General features: G+C 38.4%; 1 protein-coding gene across 1 annotated transcript in view; it reads left to right on the top strand.

The window, feature by feature from the left end:
* Nucleotides 1-218: 218 nt before the first annotated feature.
* Nucleotides 219-12,561, top strand: part of WDPCP (WD repeat containing planar cell polarity effector) — a gene marked incomplete at its 3' end in the record, with an annotated part of 90,162 nt that continues 77,819 nt past the window's right edge. Inside the window, exons 1-5 of the mRNA XM_009070831.1 lie at nt 219-282; nt 1,981-2,025; nt 2,927-2,977; nt 5,417-5,487; nt 5,738-5,797. Coding sequence (XP_009069079.1) covers nt 222-282; nt 1,981-2,025; nt 2,927-2,977; nt 5,417-5,487; nt 5,738-5,797 — 288 coding nt within the window. The remainder of the gene's footprint in view (nt 283-1,980; nt 2,026-2,926; nt 2,978-5,416; nt 5,488-5,737; nt 5,798-12,561) is intronic.

Raw genomic sequence — 12,561 nt, 5'->3', positions numbered from 1 at the left:
TGTCTATAGACATATTACATTTCTTATCCTGTTCTTGTCCATGCATTGTTCATTTTATTGTGATCAAAACCTACAGCTTACATATAACAAAATACCATCAGTGCTAGGTCTAGCACTTAATTCCAAAGTACTTGCAGTTTCACTGGCAATAGAGGGTAATTAATTTTCTCATGCAGTTTCTTTCCTTCTTTTACTAGTGCTAAGGCTCCGTCTGTCACCAGATGTCTTTCTTCCTGGCTGAGATGTTTCTGTGGTCTTTGAAGACCAACTTGCATATTAGAGGTGAGCTGTTACCTGTTGCTAAAACAAAGCATCAAAGCTTGTCGATGAATATTAAACTAATATGAAATTCTCCATACCCAAGTGAAGTAGTTTTTATATGTAGGAGAAAGAAAATTAGGCAGTAATACAGCGTTTGAACTTGTTCAGCTTCTTTGCTTATCCTGTTGTAGAACTGGAGCATCCTTTCAAGTGAAAAATGTTAAGATTATATTTAATTGGATGCATTTCCCTTGAAGGAAGTTATGGCCTACTTGATAGTGAGCTTCAGTTTAATGACTGGTTTGGGTGAATGGTCTATAGTCAAGTGATCTGCAGAGGAACTGTGATTTATACTCAATCTGAAAATAAAAAATTGCTGCATGTTCTGGGTATTTTGCATGATTACTTTACATTTGATACTTACAAGGAAATTTTTGTCTTATTGATTGTTCCAGGAGACATGTGAGTAATTACTCACCATGTAGAAATTATCCTCATTCATCTTGCCTTGTTATTGCTAAAATATAATATTAAAAAAAGAAATCCACTGGTTTAAAAGTGGACCACATCAAAATATTATTTATGACATGTCATGCCAATTGTAGTGTACAATACTTTGTTGAAACATTATTTTGAATAATAAATGGATATTCAGTTGAATGTTATTATTCAGATATTGACTCGATACGCTTTGACATCCCATCTTTGTGTGAGAACTGTTCTGTAACAACAACATCATCCAAATTTTTCAGCTGTATTGCATAGAAAAGGCTGATGGTTTAAGTAAAAACATGGTTGTGATTTATTGTAATTAGAGGTTTACTGTGGAGTACTGTGCCTATTTTCTACCTTTTACCTTCTTGCATCCTTTCTATCTGTTTATTCATTGCCTCAAGACCTCATTCAAAAATGCTGAGGCAGAAGAGAGGACTGCTGTTCTGGTTTAAAACCTGCCTGCCATTGCAGTGCCTTTCTACATTCTTCCTCCATGGAAGGATTTTCTCCCCATGGTATATCCCTGTCTGAGTTCAGAAGGAGACAGATGCAGTTGATTAACTCTAATTATTTTAAAACATTACAATGTGATGCTGTACTTAGATCTACTCAGTGGAGCTTGCAGTGGCACACCTAAATATTTACCTGTCGGACACATCAGGAACTGACTGGTGTGGTTGCAGTCACAATGTAGCTGAAACATCCACATTTCTTTGCCAGGAGACCCAGGTAGATGATAGTACCTTGGTTAAGAATATTGGATCCTTTGAAAAAACAGCTTTAGGAGTTCATGAATCTTAAAAAATCCCCCGTTGTCGTTAGCTCAGCTGTGTCAGCCATCAGAAAACATGCAAAGTTATTCTAAGGTACACTTTTCACTGTGATCCTTACCTTTCTTTGTGGAAGAACACAAAAGATGCTAATTAGGAAGGTGGTAAAAATACTTTTGCATGGTGGTACCTGAAAGAGAATCAAAGTGTATGTGAGCGAAATGACAGATCCAAATAAATGTAAGGGCTTGTCATGTCCTTTTTTTATGCTGATTCTTGAAGGTCCTAATATTATTCAGGCTATATGCTGTGGTTTTTTCGCTGTCACTTGGTTTTTATCACCTAACACTCTGCTTCAGCTGGCAAAAATTGAGACGCTGAACTTTGCTTGCTAAGTTGTGTTCTGTTTCTAGTGTCACATCCAGATTAAATGTATTTACTTTTAATTATATAGATGAAGACATTGGGATCCACCAGTACTATGACAAGAAAGAACCAGGTAAAATATAAATAACCATAACTGAAACTAAACAAAACTTCAGTATGTTCAATCTTTGACACCCACTGTTGGCTCTGAAAAACGCAACTTCGAATTTCTTGTTAATATATGCCTTTGTATTTCTATGGAGTAAAGAAGCACAAAAAGAGAATCCCTCTCCCAAGTCACGTCAGAGTATTTAAAAACTTTTTAAACCATAGAAGAAAAAGAATTGGAAAAATACTCGGGTAGAACCAATCGTTGTGTCACTAGAAATCTCAGTGGATTTTTATACTCTGAATTCTTATATTTTTGAGGTATTTTTTATTCTGTTCAGCCCGGCACATCACCAGGTGATTGCTGGGATCCCAGCAGAGGGCATCTCGAACACGCCGCAGTGCTAGCCTGGCCTCTGCACCCTGCCTGCTATCTGAAATGGCCATTTCAGAGCGAATGATCCATTTTCTTTATCTGATTAATCCTGTTAATCCTACAAGTTTCACCACGGGCCAAAAGGTCTGTTGGGCTAGAGTTACCTCCTCTTTGCATCCAGGCTGGCGCAGCGGAGGCTGGTGCAGTCATCCCATGGGCTGAGTCCCCTGGTTCACACGCCGCTGTCTGCGTGGCTCTGCTGACAGACTGACGGACTCAGCTTCAATCCTGGGCTCAGTTGCAGCTCACTTCACTATCTGATGAGATTGGGGGCTCAGTAATGCCAGCCCACCTGTTGGGATGTGTAAGCCTTTCTTTCACTGTGAATTTGAGATATCTGCCTTACGAGGTGAAAACATGGGGACTGTCTTAATTTTTTTGTAAATTTCTGTGTTTTATCAAACTGTGCATGTTCCCTCTCTAATATTAATATTTGCTGACAGCAGTCGTAAGGATTATCATTCATCTTTTCATGCTCTCTTTCCTTTAGCATCACAGATGAAGCACGGTTACTTAGAAGAAAAGCAAAAGCTGGCAGAATGTAAGGACATTTTCTGAGTTTCTTGTTTCAGACAAAATTATTCATTTGGATTGGTGATGCCCCTGGAAAAGCATTAAAATAACCCCAGACTGCTTTCAATGTAACTTTCTGCACATGTCAATTAAGACAGATGGTCACAGAACTACACAGCACAAAACAATTGAAATTCCTGGTATATTTGCAATCCCTTTTTTTTTCCCTGTCACTAACTATGGTAGTGTGTATTGCTTCTCAAATCCATTGTCAAAAGGAATCACAAAAATAATCCAGATTTTTCCTTATGAAATTTACTCAGCAGACAAGCAATAAATATTTTCCCAATCAGCTCTCGAATTGCAATGCCAACTGCCTTAAAACAGAATTATAACTGGAATACTTTCAGCCAAAATCAAATTCCAGATTAACAATCAGATGCTTTCATAGGACACTTTCAGCACTGAAACATTTACACTGTTCCTGCATTACCTGCTTAAAAGCATTTCAATTCATGCTATCACACAGCAGTACTGTGACAATTAAAGATTTTTATATTAGTACAACTTCTATTTAGCTCAGTTTTACAACTCCTTCATAGGTATTCTCGCTCAGAGCATTCTTAAGTGTTCAAACATTATTGCATGACAACTCTGAAAAATCTAATTGATTTTTTGGATGACTTCACAAAGTAATATCTATGCTGTTATCAGAATGAAACTATGGAATTGTGCTTGTGTTTGAAGGCAAAATGTGCTCTGGAAGGGTAAGTTCTTTGCCACACCATAAGGTGTGTCAGGAGCAGGTTGAAGTCCTGCTGGGGGTGGGTGTAAAGGTGCACGCAGCCATGTGGTAAATCTACACCCACTGCAGAGGATTGTGTGTCAGTCGGAATCAATACAGCTCTGTAAAGGTGGGGAGGTGAGAAAGGGTTTTAAGCGGCGAGGAGCATCATAGATTTACATCCCTTGTGCTCTGTGTAGCGTTATCTTACAGATGCTGCATGTATGAAAGAGGAAGCAGGCGCAGATAAAGCCCCATTACAGAGCAGCCCCAACTGTTAGCTCTGAGACATGTGACAAGCTAAAGCAACACAAGCTGCTGCACCTTGTCACTGGGAATACAGGGGTGCCCTGGGCACAAAGCTGCATGGCACATTTTGGAAAGAGGAGCACTGGAGAACTTTATTCACAGCTGTTGATTTGTATAGATAGTTTGGTATCTGTACAGGCAATTTCCCGTTTTGCATATGTGGATAAATATTCCAGTATTTATGAAGGCACCCATTGAAAATGTGATCTTACATGCCTAATTAATGTTATCATAACAGTTCCACCAGCACTGGCTTCTGTCCAATAAAACACAAAGAGAAGTTGTATGTTGGTGTGCTCTTTTGATGATATATGGAATCCTTCATTTTTTCACTCTATAGCACTTCTATTGTAAGCTCCTTTTTGCAGAGAGGTTTAAGCATAACTGCTAAGTCATTCAGTCTGCAAGTTGGCACAAAACTGACAGCTTGGAGCTCCAAACTTTTCATCAGGTTTCCTTTTAATAGGAATAGATTTTAAACAGACAATGTGTTCTAGTTTCTCATGGTTTTTATTGTATGCTTATGAACAGAAAACTGATCACTTTTAAATGAAGGAATTTCACAAATTATTAGAGCCTGATTCTCAGCCATGAAACAAGCCAATTACTGGCAACTCTAGAGCAATCGTTGCCTCCTGGTTACTAGAATTAATATATTAGGCCAGAATTTTCACAATAAATAATGTGCTGAACATTAATAAATTTGTTAAAGTACTGTAGCAGTCATGCAGTTTCTTTCTTCCTTGCTTGAATTGGCAGATTCTTCAGACCAAATTTTCAAGAACAAATCCTATAAATAACCATACTGCATGAATTATGGCATTCACAATTACCTGTTGTTAATACTTCTATGTATGCATATATTCATGCATAGTATTTCACAGACATGTTAGTGCCTGCTTTTTGAAATTAGGCAATGAAAGGTTAGTTCAGAAGAATAGAATCTGTTTAGGATTTGATAACTTGAGTTTGAGTTAACAGACTGAATGTGAGATGCTTTTAAATCTCAAGTGTTTAGCAGCTGGGTATGGTCCTGAGCACTTTGTACACAACTGCTCTGGGGAAGTGATGGTCAGTGTGGATAGAACATGCTAACTGTTACTATGACTGAGCCTTCCAAAAGGATATCCTTTGACAATGGATACCATAGCTATTTCCTTCCAGTTGTAGATAAGTTTTACATTTAAGGTAACTCCTGAAAATCTTAGTTTTGTGTTTCCGCAGAAAAGGATGCTCAATTTGAAGAACTTTTTGTTATTATATATATAAATGTGTTTGTACACACACATACACACGTATATGCACACATATATAATAGTCACCTGTAAGAACACATTTCTCTATTTTTTTCCTTTTTTTCCTTTTATTTGGCAGCTCGAGATTATCCTTGGATACTAAAAACCAAGCGACCAGACAAACTGCGAGATGCACTCAAGGAGGTAGAGGTATGTTTCACAAAGTTTCAAGCATGGCAACATCTAATCCGGTTTTCAAACCTCTTTCAACAGCTTTAATTTTCATAAAGATCCAACTGTCCCAGTGATGATAAATGTGCTTTTGTCTGGTGGGCTGTTCTAAAACAGCTGCATCTTTGTGTGGCATGCTTCATCTCTAAACTTGAAAATCAGAAGTCTGTTAACCGATAGTGACAATGTGTGCTGCCAACTCCACTCTCTGTTTTCTGTTGTCCTTTAGGACTTAATGCAAAACTGTTCGTGTGTGCTGAGCAAATGGAAGAACGAACATACCTGTCAGGTATAGTCTTATGCCACGCACTTGCAGTGTTCAGTCAGTGCTGCTAAACAGCCATTCAGTGATGGAAGCCATAGTGTTAAGATGTTAACTAACACAGAAAATCATGGGGTTTTTTTTAATGTATGGAACCTAATTACCTAGATTGTGTTTATTTAAATTTCTACCCTGAAACACATGCCTCAAATAAAAAATCTGGGGTTTATCAATGCAAAAAATTGCATCAAAGGGCCCTGTTCCATGAGGTGATGATTATTATTTGGGGAAATTGAAAACATCCTGTACCTCAAAATCACAGGCTGAGGGAGCAATTAAAATATATAGACAGGTCTGAAATCTGTGTTATATTGCATTTTTATGACTTAATTATTTACATGTCTGTCACAAATCTTTTTACATTATGCTTGTGTAATATGGGAGGGAAACTATACTCTGAATCAACTAGATCATTAATCAAGTTATGGAAGAAAAGATATTGTGACATGTGGAATACAGATAGCTATGTGCTCTGGCTATATGAGTTCCACGTATTGTATACAGGAAACACCTTTTCACATCCTTGTTAAGACACAACAGTAGGGTGGGTGGGAGAGCTGAACATGACACGTGCTTTAGCTCCTTGATCATGTGCTTCTTCTGAAAAACATAGACAATGAATTTTATATGTTTCTACAGCCTTCACGAGGAATGTGCATTATATTTGAAACTGCTTTGGCATGGGGAACACTTGTCAATATTGCTATTTCTAAAAAGCAATTTTGTCTTCTAGCTTTTATCCGTTTTCATACCCACAATTTTTTCTTCTGATTCTTCTAATTCAAGTCTAATTCTTCTGATCCAAATGTATGTCAATAGAATGAATATTAAATAGTCAAACATTGTACAGCTAAAATTCCAGAAATATTTTTAAGAATAGCAAAGTTTTTAAGTACTTGGCATGCCAAATTGTATGTAGTCTTAGTTTCAATAATAAAGATATTATTGTCTAAGCTACATTTGCCTATCAGATCTTACCGCTAGTAAATGTATATTGTTCATGTACAGATTACATAGTATACATCTGTGAATGTTAATCTTCTAGAGCTGATTTAAATATTAATTGTATGCTAATTTAGAGGACTCATTTTTTCCTGTTATTGTTCTGATTAGGAAAGGAATTTGGTTAAGTAATATCAAGCCAATTAGCTGTTAGTGTATTCATTTGGTTCCCAGTTTGTTGTTTCTTCATTCGCTTTCTCCTCTCATTCTGCTTTTATCATTTTCCTTCCCCTCCCATCTATCTGCATCCACCCAATACATACTTTGTATGCATTCTTTGCCAATACGTACTGTGGAACAGTGAACTTCTTGCCAAAATGTGTTCATTCTGCCTCTGTAGTGTAACACTTTTGGTTGACTATCAGTTTTGTATAAAACTCTTTTTATATTTTGACTTAGCATCCTCTAAGTAGTTTCAAGCTTTTATCAACATGAATGAGACAAATACAGTTTTACTTATTTGTTATACAAATGGTAAAGAAAAGATGTTGGTGTTTTCATCTTAGTATATTAGGCCTAGCTCTATAGTGGATTGAATCATGTAAAGGGGTAGTTTAATTAATTGAGAATTTGGGGGGGTTTTTAGATGGCTTTTTTGGCCAAAGTAGAAGTGATGATATAGGTTATAACAGAGCCAGAGTGAAAGTTACAGATAAAAATCATAGTCATATCTCTGTCCTTAAATTCCGCTTTTGGTTTCTCAATCACAAAACCAAATGTTTTTTTGTAAAATAGTGGTTGATTATTGAAATCTCCAACAGGGTTTAGAATCTTTTGCCAAAACAATTGTGCTATTCCCCTTTCTGTCTTCCTGAAAATAAAAGCCCTCCAACAAATGAAAATAAAATAGAAACAAATGAACAATTTGGAAGAATCTAGAACAGAAAAGCTGTCTTCTATCAAATTTGATGTCAGATGGTTTGTTTTTTCCACAGCTCATCTGTCTTTGAGAATTTTGCAGGAATAACTGGACTCTCCCTTTTTTTGATGCCGATGATCTGAAGCTTCTGGAAAAGATGTTGTACATTTATTTTTTAATTCTAAGTAAGATACTAATTAACTGTTTTAGCAGAAAGTGCTTACCATGAAATGGCATGATCTGTGGCATAGCAGTACTGTATTCACAGCCTTTTTGGAATGGATACCAGAGCTAGTGGGAAGAGTCCATGTTTGCATTGACTTTCACGTGTAACAGGAAGCAATGTGTCAGGCAAACAGCATGAAGAGGATATAGTGAATTACCCTGATTGCCATAATTTCAATGATTTGGCCTAAATATGAGTATATGGTTTAATTATAGTATCTCTTTTTTTTAGCTCTTTGTTTTCAGTAGCAATACAGTGTCAAATAAATCCATGCTCAACAGCCATCACATTTTTCAATAAATGTTCTCTGTATTTGAATATGCCATATCTTTAGCTGAACCAGGAGGAGTTCACCTTGTGTTGCAGTAACAATGTGTCATCCAAAAATCCAATGGCTGCTCTACCTTGAGCAAGACAGAACAAACTGAAAGAAATCTGAAAAGTGATAAAATAAGACAGCCTTTAAAAGAGTAGTATGATTTCTCTCAGATTTTGTGAAAACAAGCTTAGGGCTGCTGCTAGTGTGCCTTCTGTAACCTAAACATCTCTATTCCTAATCCCTCACTGCTTCCTCCAGCACTTCGCAGTATCACAGAGTCAGTTAGGTTGGAAGGGACCCCAGTATGTCATCTGGTCCAACCTCCCTACTCAAGCAGGGCCACCCTAGAGCACATGGCTCAGGATTGTGTCCAGATGGTTCTTGAATACCTCCAGTGAGGGATAATCCCCAACCTCTCTGGGAAATCTGTTCCAGTGCTCAGTGACTCATAGTGTAAAGAAGTTCTTCCTCATATTCAGGTGGAACATCCTGTGCATCAGGTTTTGCCCATTGCTTCTTGTTTTATTGGTTTCCACAACTGAGAAGAGTCTGTCTCTATCATCTTGGCACTTCCTGTTCAAGTACTCGAATACATTGTTGAGTACATGTCAGTCATCTCTTCTCGAGACTGAACAGACCCAACTCTCTCAGCCTTTCCTCATAAGTGAGGTGCTCCAGTCCCTTAATCATCTTTGTTGCCCTCTACTGGACTCACTCCAGGAGTTCTATGTCCCTCTTGTACTGAGGAGCCCAGAACTGGACACAGTACTCCAGGTGTGGCCTCAGGAGGGCTGAGTAGAGAGGCAGGATCACCTCCCTTGACCTGCTGGCAATACTCTTCTTAATGCATCCCAGTATTTCATTAGCCTTCTTAGCCACAAGGGCACACTGTTGGCTCATGGACAGTGTGTTGTCCACCAGGACCCTGAAGTCCTTCTCTGCAGAGCTGCTCTCCAGCAGGTCAGTGCCCAACCTGTGATGGTGCTTGGGGTTATTCCTCCCCAGGTGTAGGACCTTGCACTTGCCCTTGTTGAATCTCAGTTGGGTCTGCTCTGCCAACTTATCAAGGTCCCTCTGAAGGGACAGCACAGTCCTCTGAGGTATCAGCCACTCCTCCTAGTTTTGTATCATCAGCAAACTTGCTGAGGAGGCACTCTGTGCCCTCGTCTGAGTAACTGATGAATAAGTTGAACGAAACTGGGCCCAGTATGGAACCCTGGGGGACTCCACTAGTGACAGGCCTCCAACTAGCCTCTGTGACACTGATCACAGCTCTCTGGCATCTGCCGCTCAGCCAGTTCTCAACCCACTTTACTGTCCATTCATCCAACCCACACTTGTTAAGTTTTCCAGTGAGGATGCTGTGGGACATGGTGTCGAAAGCCTTGCTGAAGTCAGGGTATACAATGTCCACTGCTCTCCCTTCACCCATCCAGGCAGTTGTTTTGTCATAGAAGGCAATCAGGTTGGTCAAACACAACTTACCTTTAGTGAACCCATACTGTCTACTCCTGATCACTTTCTTGTCCTCCATGTGGTCAGAGATGGCCTCCAGAATGAGACATTCCATTACCTTCTCAGGGACTGAGGTGAGGCTGACTGGCCAGTACTTCCCCGGGTCCTCCTTGCCCTTTTTGAAGATTGGGTGACATTTGCCATCTTCCAGTCTTCAGGCACCTCACCTGATCTCTGTGACCTTTCACAGGTGATTGGGAGTGGCCTGGCTATGATGTCTACCAGCTCTCTCAGCACTTATGGATGCATCCCATTGGGGCCCATGGACTTGTGGATGTCCAGCTTAATTAGGTGTTCTCTGACCCAATCCCCTTCAACCAAGGGAAAGTCTTTTTCTCCACCTTCATTTACCCTGGTCTCTTGGGTCAGAGATCTCTGCAGGCTGATCTTACCCGTGAAGACTGATGCAAAGAAGGCATTCAATAACTGCCTTCTCTGCATCCTCTGTTATCAGGGTCACACTTTCATCTTAAAACTAGCACACAGGCAGAAATTAGGGGCTCTAAATTTAAAAATGCATCTATTAAAAGTAAGTGTGCTGTCATGTTAACTGTTTATGTGCAAATGACCAATTAGACTTCATGCATATGCTTCAATGAGAAATCTAGTTATTTTGCATGCAGATTATTCTGTCTTTTGCATGAATGAATTTCTCAAAGTTGGCTTTTCTGTATGAGAGTTTGCCTAGAATGACCCTAATACTGGCCCAGCTTTCTAACTTTTTAATGTTTCATTTTATGCATCAAAATTTTTCCTATTACTTTTTTTTTTCAACTGGTGCATTAGAAGTTTCATATTTACTTCCTTGTCCATTGCCAAAAAAATCCATTGACCTTTATTTTTACAGTCCTAAGTATGCATTCTAGTAGTACTTAGAGCTTCTGAAATAGATAATATCCCAGTTCATGTAAACATAACCTAGATGGTACAGGGATTTTTGTCAAGGAGCTTGCAGTCATATTTAAAAGAGCTTAGTTGAGTCCTGAAGGACTGAGGTCTCTTTAGCTCTGTTGCAATAGGATCTGAATCCACACCATTTTGTATGGTTTTTCTGACCCCTAACTTTGATGACCTGTGTTGAGTTGCTGAAATAATCCTGTAATCTTCAGTTAGCTGATGTCAAAGGAAAATAAATAGACCATAAAAGAGGGATGATGGGAAAAAGACAAGAAGTCTTTACAGTAAGGTGCCACTGTACTCTTCAGCTTTCCCTGCTGAGGAGTAGTAACCTAAGGAATTAATTTTATCAGTACTATTGAGTTTGCTCTACTCAGCTCTGGCTGCTTCCCTTCTTCTGTGCCTCCTTCTCTAATTCTTTGGAATGCTTTTAAGTTTTGCCACAAAGTCATGAAATCTTCCTGTGAAATGATGCCATTGGTTCAGGTTTGGTTTTACAATATAAGGCAGTAAAAATTAATGAGCTCTAGCTCATTTGATTTCCAACTTTTTTTTTAGTTTTACATTTACATTGTGATGTTGTATTAAACACATGCCAACACTGTTATACATTTTATTGTATAAGAGCCAAACACTAGCTATGAATCATATCTGTTACATGCTAATGAAAAAGAATTTTGTATTCTTTGCTAAATTGTTTTGATTTGATTTAATTGTATTTGTGTTGCAATTTCCATATGTATATAAATGGTTTTTCTGTTGCCATCATCGAGATACTTAGAACTGGATTCTGAATTGAGATGCACAGCAGTATTTTCTGACATGGCTTGTTCTATCAGCTACAATGCCCATAAGCAAACTGATTAAGCAAGAGGTGTGGTGCCATACAGTAGCACATATGATACCAAAATCAAGACATTCTGTCTAGAATACATGAGAAGCTAGTACCCATCACCAGTTACTAAGAGGAAAACTGCCCTCATATTAAATTCTTTTGGTTGCTTTTGATCATAACCATTTATGACTTGTGCGGTTTTAGATATTTGGAGCTAGAAGTACAAATGCATTGATTATTGTGAAACAGTAACATGTAACAACAATAACTTCATCTGTAATAAGGCATGCAACACAGTAATTATGATGGGGTGGCTAAGAAAGCAATCTGGAATGAAGAGGTGGGGAAAAACCCTGGGAACCTGCTTGAACAAGAAGTGCTTTGCAATTCTCTTCTCCTTTTGCATATTCCTTCGTCAGTTGGACTCTGTAAGGGAAAACAGTTTGCAGCAATTTTTTTTACAGGCATATTTTCCTTCTCTTCCAATTTTAATCAGATAGAAGCAAATCCTGGCTTTGCTTCACTGGTATCTTTTTAGGTAGAAGGGCTGATAAGCAGCTAAGCTGCATGAATGAGGAGTCAAGGGCTAAAGCTTCCAAGGATAAAGGAATCCACTTAAGCACATGCTTAAGTTCTACTAAAGTCCATAAGTCATGAACCTATACTTAAGCACTTTGCTTAATAAAAACTATCTCAAATACATTTTCGAGCACTTTGCTATTGGGGAATGGTAGAGTTAAGTCTTCCCTTGAGTATCCTCTGTTCCATCATATGTCTTGCTTGTGTATTGGAGAGCAATTTTTGGTATGCAAACTACATAATCCCTTCTATCAAAGCCGACTCCTCAGGAACACAGAAATTAAGTGGCTCTTCCTTCCCAGCATGTAGCATGATCAGATGTCCTAACATTTTAGTCAAACTACATTCAAGTACAAAGAATCTACCTATTCTTCCAATAGGTATGAAATCATGCTTTCATATTTTGTTTACGAACAGCTTGAGACTGTTTAAGGTGTAGAGATAAGTCTTCTGATTTTATTTTTCCCATTGCGGTACTTCAATCTGAAAAATTTAAGAT

This window comes from Acanthisitta chloris, unplaced genomic scaffold (genome assembly GCF_000695815.1).
Source record: "Acanthisitta chloris isolate BGI_N310 unplaced genomic scaffold, ASM69581v1 scaffold3173, whole genome shotgun sequence".
Taxonomy (NCBI): domain Eukaryota; kingdom Metazoa; phylum Chordata; class Aves; order Passeriformes; family Acanthisittidae; genus Acanthisitta; species Acanthisitta chloris.
Note: the sequence above shows the minus strand (reverse complement) of the source record. Positions and strands in the feature narration are given on the sequence as shown.